This window comes from Vitis riparia, chromosome 14 (genome assembly GCF_004353265.1).
Source record: "Vitis riparia cultivar Riparia Gloire de Montpellier isolate 1030 chromosome 14, EGFV_Vit.rip_1.0, whole genome shotgun sequence".
Classification (NCBI taxonomy): domain Eukaryota; kingdom Viridiplantae; phylum Streptophyta; class Magnoliopsida; order Vitales; family Vitaceae; genus Vitis; species Vitis riparia.
In genome coordinates this window covers 16,237,637-16,254,034 of record NC_048444.1, presented here as the reverse complement: position 1 = coordinate 16,254,034, position 16,398 = coordinate 16,237,637, and the positions used below count along the sequence as shown (strand labels likewise).

The window sequence follows — 16,398 nt, the reverse complement described above, 5'->3', positions numbered from 1 at the left end:
TCTAAATGCTTCAAAAAATGATTTATGAGTAATGGCTTGAAAGAAAAGCTGTCAACAGAGTGACTATAAATTAATTTCAAGCAAAATTAGGCTTGACAAATCAATTCAAGCTTAATTTGACTCAATTACAGTTTCCAGCTTAACAGGGTCTATAAATACCCCATTAAACCCTTCATGTTTCAAGGGAAAGGTACAAGGAATAGATTTTTCATCTTTGTTACTTCTAGTTTCAAAATTTTGAGTAGAGTGTTTGTGATGTAGGACAACCCTAGGATGGTTGCCTACACTCAAGGGTAGGTGGGCTAGGGTTTTATTTTTAGGGTGTAAGGAGAGGAACAAGGAATAAACTTTATGGTAGAGAAAATTATAAGATAAGAAATAGAGAGAAAGAAGAAACAATGAAGAAAAGATGGAAAACCTTAGAGTCTCACTAAGGCCTTCTAGGAGTCTCACCTAGAAGAAAAAAATCCGTGGAGTCTCACCATTGAGGGTTGCAACCTTGCAATAAAAGAAAGTTTAATATTATTCATCAAATTCATCCCTTTGATTTACATTGATTAGCCTATTTATAGGCTTCTTTAAGAAATCCAAAGTTTACTAGGACTCTAATAACCTATTATGATTCTAATTCTAATTATAACATCCAAAGTCTACTAGGACTCTAATAACCTATCATGACTCAAATTCTAATTATATTATAACTCAACTAGCTAATCCTAATTAGACTCCAACAAATATTAATCCTACTTAAAGTTTACTTAGGTCTTCCCTTTCTTCCTTGAATAAACTTTAAAAGGCTTTCCCCCATCAATTCTCCCCGGCTTGAAAGAACTCGGCTCCGACGAGTTAGATGCTTGATACAATTCATAGAGATCGGGGTTAATCTTCTGAAAATCCGTTGTCGTAATCTATGTATTCTCAGAATGTGGTTTCCCTCGCCATTTCACCAAAAATTTTTGGTATCCACCTTGTCGAGAACAAGTTGATCATCAAGAACATACTCGATCTCAGGACGTGGGCTAAGAGTAGGTGGTAATTGAAGATCCAACTTTTCACTTACATCGTTGTGATGGCCATGGTAGATATACAATCTTCCACATTAAATATTGGACTAAAATGCAAGTTTGAAGGGAGCTCTAACAAATAAGCATTCTCACCCAACCGCTTTAGTACCCGAAATGGACCCGCTTTCTTAGCTTGAAGCTTTTGATATGTGCTCGGATAAAATCTTTCTGGTCGTAAACGAACCATCACTAGATCACCTTCTTGAAACTGAATATATCTTCGATGTGCATCTGCTGCTTCTTTATAGTTCTCATTGCTGATTTTGATTTTTTCTCGTACCTTTTCATGTATATCTCGTATATGACGTGCAAATGCATCACCATCTTGGCTGGTGCGGACAGAAGTAGGTAATGGTATAAGATCAATAGGTTGCTTAGGTTTCAACCCATATGCCACTTCAAAAGGTGAGTACCCAATAGTACGATTAGTGGAGCTATTGAAAGCAAATTCGGCTTGTGGTAAGACATTATCCCAATTTCTCAATTGATCTCTCACAATGCATCTCAAAATATTACCAAGACTGCTATTGACAACTTCTGTTTGTCCATCAGTTTGAGGATGAAAAGAACTTGAAAATTTTAATTGAGCACCTGCCTTGGCCCACAAGGTTTTCCAAAAATAGCTCATAAAGTTGACATCACGATCAAAAACAATGGATTGTGGTAATCCATGCAATCGAACTACTTCTTTAAAGAATAAGGCAGCAACATAAGAAGCATCTGAAGCCTTCTTACATGGGATAAAATGTGTCATTTTGGAAAATCTATCAACCACAACAAATATAGAATCAAAGCCCCGTTGTGTCCTTGGTAATCCAAATACAAAATCCATGCTCAAGTCTTCCCAAGGTTTGGATGGAATTGGTAATGGCGTATATAACCCCGTATTTTGCTTTGAACCTTTTCCTACTTGACAGACATTGTTTGATAACCTTCCAAACATCCTTCTTTGGTGTAAGTAGGGCAGGAACTCCACAAGGACTTAGGCTTTCACGAATAAAGCCTTTAGTAAGTAATTCATCAACTTGCCTCTTCAATTCAACATGCTCTGTTGGATTCATTCTGTAGGCTGGTAAATTTGGTAATGATGCATCGGGAATCAAATCAATGGCATGTTGTACATCACGCATAGGAGGGAGTTGATTAGGTAACTCTGCAGGCCACAAGTCAGAAAAGTCATCAAGGATTTAACGTACGTTTGCTACATATTCCTTATCTTGTTCTTTAAATTCTTCCACTTTCTGAGCCATTAAAGCAAAAATAACATTAGTTTCCTTGCTCTCATTTTCAAATTGACACATAGTAAGTACCTTTTTTGGTTGTGCATTCTCATCTGACTTCTTAATTGGAGGGACTTCTTTCATTGGACGAAGGATCTTCTTACGTCCGTTGTGTATGAGAGCATATGTATTTTCATAGCCGTCATGTTGAACTCTTCTATCAAAGAGTCAAGGTCTTCCAAGTAAAATATAACTTACTTTAATGGGTAAGACCTCACACCATACAGACTCTTCAAAGTCCTTACCAAAAAGGAATGTTACTAAACAACGAAAACTTACCGGGATAGAGGTGTCATTAACCCATGCTACTCTGAATGGATTTGGATGTCTCTCTGTTTTAAGGTTTAGCTTCTCAACAAGTTCTTGTGAAGCTATGTTCAAACTGCTACCTCCATCAATGATCATGGTGCATAATCTCCCTTGGCAAGAAATACGTGTTTGGAAAATGCTAGTACGTCGCCAATCTTCTTCTCCTTTTACTTTTGGAACGGTTAATAAAGGTCGCACTACAAGACTATGTCCTTCCGTCATACCATCATAGTAGCCACATTCTTCACTAACTTCATCTTCATTGTAGGTCTCTTCTTCCTTTGGGTAACTTTCCAATTCAGATTCTGGTTCTTCAACACAAAAGTGTAAACCTTTGGTTGGGCATACAACAGCATAATGACCATGCCCACCACACTTAAAGCATAAAGGAGTCATGTCTACTTTTCTATCTCCATTACTCATTGAATTTTTACCCTTATTACCATTCTTATAAGCCACATTCGAAGTTTGTTGAGTGTTGCCCCACCATTCACATGATTAGGAGTTCTGAAGTTTGATGTGCTTAAAGGTTTGCTTGCTGTCCTGTTGGAGAAAGTGCTCCCAATTTGTGAACTTGGACGCTTGGAAACCCGGAATTTGAGGCCTTCTTCTATTTTGAGGGCTAGTTGATAAACGTCATCTACGGTATAAGTGTGTGCAGCTCTCATCTCAAGTTGAATCTCCATTCGAAGTCCAGCTTTGTAGCGGGCTGCAAGTTGAGCATCACTTTCCCGCACTTGATTTTGAATGCTCAATTCATGGAATTCTTCTGTATATTCTTCAACGGACTTGGTACCTTGTTTAAGGGAAAACAATTTTGTATACATAAGTTGTTCATAATCAGTTGGGAGAAAGTGCTCCTTCATCTTCAACTTCATCTCGTCCCATGTGTCAATAGGCGGTTGGCCAGTTCTATGAGCTTGATTCTCAATATTATGCCACCATAGACGTGCTGCTCCTTTCAACTTTGCCTTCACAAAACGAACTTTTCTATTTTCGGGCATTGCATACCAATCAAAGTAATCTTCCATTGACATAATCCAATCAAGAAAAGTTGTTGGATTTAGTTTTCCATAAAATTCAGCAACTTCAAGTCGTACCTTTTTTGTCACATCATCATCTAGCTCAAAAAGTTTGGCCCTTCTCTGATTCCCCATCATAAAATTGTCTTGTTCTTCGCGTGACCGACTTGGCGATTGTCTAAATTGATGACTTGCGATCTCCTCTTCAATTGGTCATTTTCTTGGCTCTTTTTAATAACTTCATGATCTTATCAAGTTTTCTATTTAGTTGTATTATAGCATCTTGGTGGGATTGTTGTGTGGCTGAAATTTCCTCCAAGTGTATTGTAGCGGCATCTTGATTGCTAGAAGTTTTTTTGGAACTCATGCTTGCATAAGTTGCTCCGCTCCTTAATTGCATATGCCTTCAAGCCAAGAATTTTGGCTCTGATACCAAAATTAATGTAGGACAACCCTAGGATAGTTGCCTACACTCAAGGGTAGGTGGGCTAGGGTTTTATTTTTAGGGTGTAAGGAGAGGAACAAGGAATAAACTTTATGGTAGAGAAAATTATAAGATAAGAAATAGAGAGAAAGAAGAAACAATGAAGAAAAGATGGAAAACCTTAGAGTCTCACTAAGGCCTTCTAGGAGTCTCACCTAGAAGAAAAAAATCAATGGAGTCTCACCATTGAGGGTTGCAACCTTGCAATAAAAGAAAGTTTAATATTATTCATCAAATTCATCCCTTTGATTTACATTGATTAGCCTATTTATAGGCTTCTCTAAGAAATCCAAAGTCTTAGGACTCTAATAACCTATTATGATTCTAATTCTACTTATAACATCCAAAGTCTACTAGGACTCTAATAACCTATCATGACTCAAATTCTAATTATATTATAACTCAACTAGCTAATCCTAATTAGACTCCAACAAATATCAATCTCTATTCAATTCTAATTAATATTAATCCTACTTAAAGTTTACTTAGGTCTTCCATTTCTTCCTTGAATAAACTTTAAAAGGCTTTCCCCCATCAGTTTGAGTAGAGTGTGCATCAATTTGAAATTTTGGTCATGTCTGGGGTAGGAATGAAGATACTTCAGGCTTGTTTGTTTTTCTGAATTAAATATTAGTGCAACAGCTGTTTGTTTTTTAACTGGTGACTCTTTTGAATGGATTTTTTTTTCTTAATTGAAAATGTTACTTTATAATTTCTTTTTAATCTTGGTCAACCTATGGCTTTGTTTCAATACTCAAACCTAATTTCACACAAAATAAAACCAATTTTATTTTTGAAAATTTTGTAAAAGCTTGTCTTAAAAACAAAGTAAACTACTTTAATTTTATGTAATTTGGATGAGAAATGAATTTATTTCATGAAATAGATTCTGTTTTTGTTCATTTTTCTCTTATATCTTAAAAAAATTAGACCTAAAATTTTCTCATACATTGTTCCTAAAAAACAAAACCAACAATACAAAAATAAATTAATTTGAATAAGAAATAAATCTAAAAAAATTTCCAAATTCAAAATCAAAACATAAATTTTACCACATGTAATTACTATTTTTATCTCATAACTCATTTCTTTCTAAATGAAATTAAATTCCATAATTTTTTGTAGGTTCCCCCTTTTAAATATGAAAATAATAAGGGTAAATCATAAGACTTAGACTCGAAATGATTTTTTTTAAAACTATCTAATTAACAATTTCATAACTAATTACATAGTTAAGCATTATAAAATTTTTATTAGTGTAATGAAGTCTATGCTTTTGCTATATTTTAGAATATGTTAAATAAATTACTTTTTTTTTTTAAAATTATTAGCTTTCAAATATTTTTATCTTGATCATATAAAATAAGACCAAAAAAAAAAACAACACTGACATATCAATAAAAACATATAGTTTAAACACTTAATGACATATAGCTCATATTTCTAGGAGAAAAAACAAACAATCACCACCTTCATTAGGTAAAGGTCTTTTCTTTTTAATCTTTTGTTTATTTTTGGTGGACATTATTTGTAAATCCAAACCCATGATTTTACCAGGATAGGTAGGTATTTCTACATAAACTTTGTGTGTTGTTCTCTTTTTTTACTTTCCCACATTTAGGTTGTGAGAGGATTAAGAAGGAGGCTTCCATGTAAATACTGTCTCACTTTATAGTTTTCTGCACTGTAATGGAATTGAGATTTTAGAATATTGAAATGAACTGGAAATTTGCTAAACAATTAAAAGTCAAAAGGATAGACCAATTAATCCTAACACAAACTCTATTCAAACCTATTGAAAACCCTCTCATTTCATGGGAAGCACAAAACTCCTACTGGAGGATATTTAAGCAAATTACCAATTTCTTTCCAAAAGACCTAACTAGATTGCCATGAAATGAAAGATTTAACCTAGTCTAGTGTTTCACTAGGACCACTGGCTTTGTTTGAATAAAAGAAGGATGATGCACGCCCCTTTATATCATCATTACTTGAGTAAGGCTCCATGTGTAAAAGGTATCCTTTCATATCAATTCTCTCCAAGTTTAAAATCAAAAATCAGTTTTGAGAGAAATTTGAGAGGGGAATTTGAAGAACATTGTGAGATCATTTCTTCATCTAAAAGAGAGGTTCATTGAGACTCTGAATGCCTGATTGTTTCATGGAAAACCTTTCATATCAAATATGAAGTGCTATGCATCCAGATGGACTCATGTTCGGTTAAACTAGGCTCTTGTAATCATTCTTTCAATGGTAGATCACATCACAACCTTGAGTAGGCTCATGGTTTTCACGTCAAGTTGAGATTTCCACATAAATCACATCTTGTGTGTGTGTGTGTGTGGATGTTTTTTCTTCTCCACCACTGCACCGCATTACTACATAATATACTAGACCACAACACAGCACATAATAGCACATTAATTTGGTTGAAATTTAATTGTTATATTTTGTTAAGTGACTAACTGCTCAATAAAGTGCTAAAAACAAAGTGACAGATCCCTTGATGAGAACCCAGAAACTGAGATAAATAAGATTTAAACACATGGTATCACAATGTACCTACAGCCTATATTTTTTTCACACCTGCTATCAGGGTGTATATGGTTCAAGGAATTGGTTGAATTGGGGGAACATAATGCATCTGGGCCTTGATTTCATTTCGTAAATTTGCATGGAAGCATCTAATTGGAACCCAAAATCCATCCCAAATCCAAGCTTTCATTTTAGTTACAAAAGTGAAAAGAGTTATGCAAAAAGGAACAAGAAAAATCAAGAGTATAAAACCCCCTTGAGGCTATGCTACAAAAGCATCTGGACCACCATTCCGCAGAAAAGAGCTTCAAAGCCTCAAATCTCTTCTATTTCAGAGTGGTTTTGTGGCTAATCAAAAACACTGAAGCACTTTCCCACTCATAAGTGCTTTCAGGCAGTTGAAAAGCTCCAGCAAGGGACCTAAATGACTTCTACTTCTCTAAAAGAAAAAAGTCTTTCTGCCTTGGATAAACAAGGGAAGCTTGGTGAAAAATGCCAAAGGGAACTGCAAAAATTCAAAATCACCTAAAGAATATGGACAATTGCTTCAAACTACAAGATAAGATAGAAGTACCTTTCCCATTCATGTCTCGGCAGAATTCACTTCCACAGCAACATTGAAATGCTTTAATGGGATGATTTCATCAGCAAAGTCAATTGCATAATCCTGCATATGACTTAAAGCATGTTATAATAGTAACCAAACAATGAGAAATCCATGTACTTTCATCAAAATTCAATCTAAGTCAGTACCAATTTCAAATTAGCCATAGGTGATACAAACAATTTAGCTTGCAATTAAAGAGTGTGCAACACAGGTCTAAGTAGTGTGGTTGTTCATAAAATTCTCAGAGCACCAGGCAGGTTTTCCAAGCAGAACCTATATTATGCAGTGTTGGTTGACTCTGCAAATTCACAGCTTGATTGTGATTGATTGATAGCTTGACTCATTGCGATTGATTTTAGGCTGTCAATCAATGACAAAATTAGGGCTACAAATATAGGGGTTCCGTTCTTGTTTGTATAGTTGACTAATGGTGTCTATATTCAACATATTCTAGGATAAAATTTCTTTATTTTTTTCCCGTAAACTCCATATATATCCATTGAAAATTCCTCCACCAATACAAGAAATAAAATTTCATGAATGTTCACATGGTATCAGAGCAAGATTTCTGTTGAAATTTCTTCTTTGTTCTTCAACCTTAATTACCATAACCAAGTGCAGTCTTCTTTTCTGCAACTTTGAACAATTTTTGGTCTTCATTGCTGAAATCGACGTAGAGAAATACAACCTTCATAGCTGGTCCTCCCATGTTCTCTTCACATAGAGAAATACAGCCTTCATTGCTGGTTCTTCCACAGTCTCTCTGCTTTTATTCACTTTCTCAATATGTCTGAAATATCTAGTAATGTCCATATCTATCCACCCAAAATTCCAATCAAACCGCAACCCACTCTTCCACCATTGAATACCAAAATCTCTAGGTGCCATTTAATGGCTAGAATTATTTGGTTTAGAGTCAACTTGTAAGACATTCCTTAAAGGAAAGGGGAAGCTAACACATTTATTTGGACTAGTGCGAAGCCTAGAAGAACTGAAGTTTGTTACATAGGATGAAGAGGATTTAATGATAACATCTTGGCTTTGGAACTCAATATAATGGGAGATTAGTGGGACTTGTACGTTTCTCAAAATGTGAAGAGATTTTGGAGGTTGCTAAGAAATCATACTCTAAGGTAAAAGATGCTGCTTCGATTTACAAAATTAAAACAAAGATCTCATCCATCAAAAAGGTACTTTATACGTAATTAAGTACTTAAAAAGTTAGTAGCTTTACTTGGATTATTATCAAAATTTCAAGATGAAATGTAATGAAGATGCAACCATGCTATAGAAGTTTGTTGAAAGGGAGAGAATTTTTTAACTTCTTCTTGGATTAAAGGTTGAATATGATCAAATTAGAGTGCAGAATCTTAGAAAAGAAACACATCCATTCCTCAACGAAGTGTTTTCAATTGTAAGGTTAGAAGCTAGTAGGAGAATAGTCATGTTAGAAGCCCCAACAAATGAAGGATTAGTTCTAGCTATAGTCAAGTCGATCCCAAGGTAGCTACTAGAGAGACAAATGGGAAGAATGAGACCCTTAGACCACAAAATAATAAAGATAGAATATGTTGTGCTTATTGCAAGAAGCCAAGAGATGCAAAGGAGAAACTATTAGAGACTTCATGGGAAGCCACAATCCTTTATGAAGGGTAATAATAGCTGAAACATATAAGATGGACAATGGGGAGGATAGACTCATATGGCCTAATAAGAAGATAGTCCCAACAAAGAGGCCTCAAATTCCAAAGGGTCTAATGGAGGACTAAACAAAGAAGAAAGAAAAAGACTTCAAAGCTTCTTGACCCCTAGCAAAACCTAGTGCCTCATGTTCATTAGCCCACTTAGGTAAGTACTCAAACTCTTATGCCCTTAGCGCTTCAAAAGACTATTAGAGGAAAAGAAAGAAAAAGTGATTCTCGTAGTAGCTACAAGCAAACTGAAACGTCTTAATAGTTAGAGGAAAAGAAAGCAAAAGTGATTCTTATAGTAGCTACAAGAAGGACTTGGGTGCTCTAAAATATTTCTTGGGCATTGAGGTGTCTTAATTCAAACAAGTACTCTTTCCTCTCACAACGGAAGTATACATTAGATCTCTTGGTTGAAATTAGTAACTCTACTTATGAACCTGTAGATACTCCCATTAAGCTAAATCATTGCTTGTACATCTATCCTGATAAGATTCCAACCAACAAAGAAAGATATTAGAGACTGTGGGGAAATTAATCTATCTAACCCACACTAGACTTGACTTATCATATGTAGTTAGTGTTGTAAGTCAATTCATGCATAATCCAAGTGATCGACACATAAATGTAGTAAATCGTATCTTGGCCAAACCCAAAGTCCTCTCCAAGCAAAGGTTTTATGTTCTCCAGACACAGACATCTATATATTGAGGGTTACATAGACCAACTTTGCCGGATCTAGATTGGAGAAAAAGTCTACTTCAGGGAATGTGTCATTCGTAGGAGGAAATTTGGTGACTCAGAGGAGTGAGAAACAAAATGTGGTCTTGTTGTCTAGTGCAGAAGTTGAATACTATGCACTCCATCATGCAACTCAGAAACTTACTTGACTAAGAATTCTCTTAAGTGAGCTTGGGTTTGGTTCCAAGATATCTATGGTGCTCTTTTTTGAAAACACAACAGCTATTGAGATTGCAAATAATCCGATACAACACAATCCAACTAAGCATATTGAACTTCATGGTAATTACATCAAGGATAACCTAGATTTTGGCTTATGATAAAGGTTCCCTACATCAAGAGTGCAAATCAATTGGCAGATATGATGACTCATGTTGTTACTAGTGATCCATTTTATGCATCATTATCCAAGTTGGGCATATGTGATATCTATGCACCAACTTGAGGGGGATAGTTAGCATATACAGCTGTGATTAGCTATGATTTATAGCTCTATACAACTATGAATTACAGCTTTGTACAACTGTGTATACAACCATAATTAATTGTATAGTTGTGATTTATACAATTGCATATTATTCTGTATGGTTGTCTATTACTTTGTATAGTTGATTATCCTAAAGTAGTCTTGTATAGCTTGTATAAATACCATTAAGATATATGAAAATATTCATTCAGCAATTTATCAAGTCTTTTTGATAATTTCCACTTTGGATCAAATTCTATTAAGTCAATCTTCTCTCTCCATGATACACATTTTTTGTATCACATCTCAATAAGAGAATAATCAACTTCATCTTCAACCAAAATTCCTTTCGTTATCCTCTTGTGTGTTCTGTTCTCTTTAACTCTCTCAGAAATCTTCAACCTATGCTTTGATACTTATTTGTTTTGTCAATGGAAGTTTTAATGGTTAGTTCAAAAACACAAAGATAAATAATCCACACAAAAGTATGTAAGGTTTTAACACGGTTTAACTAAACATTTCTATATCCACACATGAGAGAATCATTCTATTATACCATAGATAATATTACAGAGAATGGAATCAGATATAACTATTAGGTTCCCAAAACATCCTATGTTCTCCTCCCCCCCACCCCCATTCCTTTTATTTACATCTTGAGCCATGAGTCCACTTATTCCACTGAGTGTCTACCATTCTACCTCACATCTCACGTATAGTCTTTACAAGCCCATCTTTACTTTTTCCTCTTATGACCTATAATATTTATAGAGATATTGCTAATAACTTTCCTTATTCTATAAGGAAGTCTAATATCAACATAGGAAATATTCTATACAATATTCTTTACAAAAAGGAATCTATACTAATTAGGAATTTAAGACACTTTCCAACAAGATTGTCCTTGCTCTACAAACTAGAAACTAGTTGACAAAATGTTTCGACTAACAAAACCACCTATAATTTATTTTACAACAAAGACTTACCAGCTTGTTCAAAAGTTTCAACTTAGAATACACATATAACTAACATTTTTGAAATGATTTATGGATAACTATCTTGCAAAAAGTAAAAATGTTTACTACAACAGACACAATGCACAAATGTAGTTGGAGTTTGAAACACATTAAATGTTTCAAGGTAAACTTGGGTTCTTTTGTGAAATTGCAAACTATAAATTATGTAATTGCAGTTTCTAATTCAAAGGTAATAATTACATGAAGATAATTATTTTTTTAATACCAATCAAGATAAAAAACATGGTCAATCATTTTGGAAACAATGTTTTCAAATATAGTTTTTGATACAAGTTAAGCCCACTTACCCAAGTCAGCTCTTCCAAAGCATCTACTTTCCTTTTAGTGAAAAAAGCAAGCTGCATAGTAGGAATGAAGGCATTATCCTTAGATAATCTTCTTCAAAAATGGTTGCAAATAGCCCCAAAAAGAAAGATTTGTATAAAAACACATGCAAAATCAAGCAAGCTTGTTCCATACATGATAATAGTGGTGATCGGGGCTCTCGATTTCAACTGGAATCTCTAGCAAGTTGGCATCAAAGCATCTAGAATGACAAAAAAACCAAAGACCACATTGATAAATAACACCATAAAATGGAAAACAGAAAAAGGTAAAGTATGGTTAATGTTCCAACCAAACACCAATATGCTATCAAATGTAGCTTACCATTATTAAAGTAAAAACATGGGCTTTTGGTAAATTACTGAAACATTAAATTTTTCTAAACAATTGAATTATAGATAAACCAATAAAATTAGAGAAATAATGAATTTTAAACATACATGAAGGCAAATACCACTTCAATGCAAAATATTCATGAAAAATTACAGAAAAATCTGTTTATTTCCTTTTAAAAAAAAGTTTTAAATCTTTTCCCCGAAAAAGCATAACATACAAATCAAAAGAAACCAAATAGGCATCCAACCACTTTCGACTTTCTGAAAGAAGTAATATTCAGTTAATGGAGCAAGGTTCGGCAATACTAATAAGCCAAAACAAGAATAAAAAATTGGGATCTACAACCCAAAATAATCAGAGAAGCCTTTTTGGTCAAGGAGAAAAATTAGTGTTTATGGTCATCTTTTTTAGGTCCATTGGTAACTGCTTTTTCAGGCCTTTATTTTTCAAACTATAACTATTTCTTAAAGTAAAAGATTCAAGTTCTTGTAGAAGGTATTGTAGTAAGAATCGGTATTGTTCATGCTACATTGGCATAGAGGTCTTTAGTGGGAGCCTCATAGATCATTTGAGTACTTCTTCCATCAGTTAGAAGACTTAAATTGCAGCAGACAAAGTACAAAATTGACCACCAAAAATTTCTTTCCTTTACATTGCAACAGTAGCATGAACACTTGCTGAAGATCTTGGACTATTTCTTTCTTAATAGGAAAGTTGGCAAATTCCAAGATCAGATACTAATTCCCTCTTGATATGATGTTTGACAAATATCCCATGAATTTGGTTGTATATTATTTAGTTTCCTAGGCAGCCCATGATTTACCACATGATTTACTAACCTGAGTAACTAATTTTCTAATTGTATGTCGTAAGAATAATCTTTTTATATTCAGCTCTATATATTTCTGTACATAGTTATTCCAAGGAACAAAAAGAAATTATTTTTCTACATGATATTAGAGCGGGTTAGATTAACGTAATCTCATTTTGGGCTTCCACTGTCCTACCCTTCATGTGCATGTCTTCATCACAAACTTCTAGGGTTTCGGTCTTCATTGTCAATATTTATTTTGGCCTGTATAGCCATTCTTTCAATTATTATCTACATATTTTTACCCAGTTTTAATTAAGATGTATGAATCATCTGTTACTTCATCCACCAGCAGTGGAAGATCCTAAATATGAGAGCAGGGAAGACTTAAATTCAATAGTGATGTCATGGCTTCTTCACTTAAAAGCAACCAAACATCAGAAAAACCTATCTCCTTCTCACTACAGCCAAGGAAATCTGGGAGGCAGTCACACAGAGTTACACCAAGGTTGGCATTCTTGTCCAACTTTATGAATTAAAGCGTCTATTTATCAATACTTAAGAAGAGATTGAATCTGTAATTGAGTAATACAATGATCTCAAAGGTTTATGGTTTGAATTAGATCTATATGATGATATTGAATGGAGTCTGCAGCCGATACTCAAAAACTCAAAGATTTGGTTGGAAAGAGAACGAATCTTTCAGATTCTAGTGGGATTATTAAATCAAGAGTATGATCAGGGTTGTAGTCATGTTGTTGGGAAAGAGCCACTTCCTTCATTAAGTGATGTATATGTCTTTGTCTATTGAGAAGAGAGTACGAAGAGCAATGCTTGGAAATGCAAGCAATCTCACTCCTGAAAATGCAGCACTTGTGGCTTCAAAAATCCTCTGGCAATGCTGGAAACTATAAAGCAGATCAGAAGAAGAAAGTAGACAAAGACAGAGTGGTATTATTACTGTCAAAGGCTGAGACACAGCAGGTATACTAGCTGAAAACTTCATAGGAAACCTTCTTTTGACAACAATGGGACTGCAGGACCTAGAGGAAAGGGCAGGAATCAGTCAACAAAACCTGAACAAGCTCATCAAACCACCATGGAGGATAACCAAGAGTCCTCTCGGCTTACCAAAGTTGATATCGAAAGGCTAAAGAAGTTGACAAACCAACTTGAGGCCAAGAATGCAAACTCATCTCAAATTTCAGTTTCTTATTCCATGGTTCACTTAGGTACAAAGGCCTTAATGTCCTTCGAGAAGCCTTAACGTATTTCAAAAATTATTCTAACACTTGGATAATAGATTCAAGTGCTTCAGACCATAGGAGAAGTATTTCAACTGTGTTTTCAAGCTATTTACCATGTTAAAAAAAAAAAGAAAAAAGAAAAAAGAAAAATGTGATGATAAAAAGTTACTCTTACCTTCTCCTTAAGTTCTCTCCTACGTGTTCCAATTTTATTTTTTATTTTTTTTTATAGATAAAAAGTGAGAATATATTAAAAGCCCAAAGGGCAAAACAACATACACACCTAGTATACAAAATGCACCACCACAAAAAACAAAAAGAACAACAAGGACTCCATCCACACCTAGTACCTAACACCCCAGAAGAAACAATTCTACAAAGCCGTTCTTAAGCCCCCTACAAGCCTCCCTAATTACTAACTCAACTTGAACTTCTCACTTAATAATAGTTTGGTCCCCAATGCTCTTCACTCAATCCCTAGCTAACAAGGGAGACCTATTGACCAAGCACTCCAACTTTCGGATCCCCCTATTGAAACAGGACGATGCTTTTAGCTTCCTTTCTCCTTCCCCTAACGCCTTGTCTCCATGTCCCCTCCTTGCATCCATCTTCTTCATCAAAGAAATTATCTCATTTTCAAAACCCATCACTGGCATTCTCAAAAAGCTACTGAACCTAGTGAGCTTATCAAAGAGACTCTTCAAAGGATGCACCTCCCCCACAGAAGAACTACTTGATATCACCTTGGAAAAGTCCCACTACACAAAACTAGCAACAATGTCTTTAACAAAAGGACCTTCCTTGAGGTTCTATGGAAACTCCAATAGAGAACCATCCTTCAACAACATTTTAAGCGGTTGACTTCCGCCTTCCAAAGCCCCAAAAGGAAGCCCCTTTTTCAACTAAGCATTCTTTTCCTAGCCATGACCTTTAACCATGGGTTGGATCAGAACCCTACCTCCATTGATTGGCAGCCCAACCGATGCAACCAAAGGAAAAGAGAAAAGGGACAACTCTCCCCCTAGAAAAGAGTCTTTACCACCTCTAAACCCTACTGCTTCAACCAAAAGAACATCATTGACCCCCAAAATTCCTCTAAACCCTGATACCACTCACGTGTAAGGGGATCTGTGCAAACCTCCTTGTTACTTACTTTCTATCTTGAAGTCTTAGAGTGTTGCAACCCTTTCTCCAGAATGGCACCGACAAGAGCCCTAGATCCCTCCTTAACCTACCCATCACAGGGCTTTTCAAGACTGAGCTTCAACTTAAAACCTTTGGGTCATCCTAACAAGAAACCTTTTGTAGGCCTTTTGAAACACCAACCTCCTTTAACTTGGATTGCCTGGGTTGTTGAAAGGCCTATCACACATAGGCCCCCTTTAAATTAGAGAGCCTGGGTTGTAACAAGGCTCGACACACACAGAGTCCCTTCCTAAACTTCAAAGGCTAAAAAACCCCTCATCCCAACTACCACATCAAGGCACAAAAAGAGCATTGTTCCCACCGCTTCCAAGATGCTACAACCCCCTGCCTAGAGAAAGTTGGCTCCACTATTGAATGTGCATGGACGAATGACTCTTTTTCGATACCTATAAACCCTCTTCTATAGGGCTCCCTTCTTCCTTCCCATACTCCGACCCACACATGAGAAATCCTCACCATCATCCCCAACCTTTGGAATTTTGCTCTTCTCCCCGGAGACCATCATCATCAACCATGGTGCATGATCCAAAGTTGGCAGCATGGAGATAAAAAAATTCCCTGATAACAACCTAACTCATCAACTCGATGGAGAAAAAATAAGGAAGCCCTATCTTTTCATAAAAACAACCAAGGAAGTGTGGGAAGTAGTCCAAGAAACATACTCAGATCTAGAAAATTCTACTTTGATATTTAATTTAAAATCAAAGTTGTGACAATCCAAACAAAGGATCGTGGTATGACTGAGTATTATAATGAGATATTGATTTTATGGCATAAGTTAGATTTGTATTATGAAGAGGAATAAGAAAACCCTAGGGATAGTGCAAGGTACATGAAATGAGTAGAGAATGATAGTCTTTTTTTTCTTAGTGAGACTCAACAAAGACCTTGATGAAGTGAGAGGTAGAATTCTAAGGAGAAAACCATTGCCATCTCTCCGAGAGTTTTTGAAGTTAGAAGATAAGAGGCTAGAAAATCCATTATGATGAACCTTGAGTCACCAAGGGCTAGAACAAAATTTAATAGTTCTGAAGGGATTTGATCAAGAAGGAGAAAAAAGGAATTCTAAAAAGGGTAACAAACCATGATGTGACCACTGCAAGAAACCATGGCATACTCGTGACACCTATTAGAAGATTCACGACAAGCCATCAAATTGGAAGAAGAAACCTGGTAGGGAAAGATATGCCTCCCAAGTCGAAAGCGATGAACAGGAGCATCAACCTTAGACACATCTCCTT

General features: G+C 35.4%; 1 protein-coding gene across 1 annotated transcript in view; it reads right to left on the bottom strand.

The window, feature by feature from the left end:
- Positions 1-16,398, bottom strand: part of LOC117929786 (histone-lysine N-methyltransferase SUVR4-like) — a 55,002-nt gene that overhangs the window by 3,733 nt on the left and 34,871 nt on the right. The window contains 4 exon segments of the mRNA XM_034850194.1: positions 7,269-7,337; positions 7,340-7,361; positions 11,521-11,571; positions 11,693-11,759. Coding sequence (XP_034706085.1) covers positions 7,269-7,337; positions 7,340-7,361; positions 11,521-11,571; positions 11,693-11,759 — 209 coding nt within the window.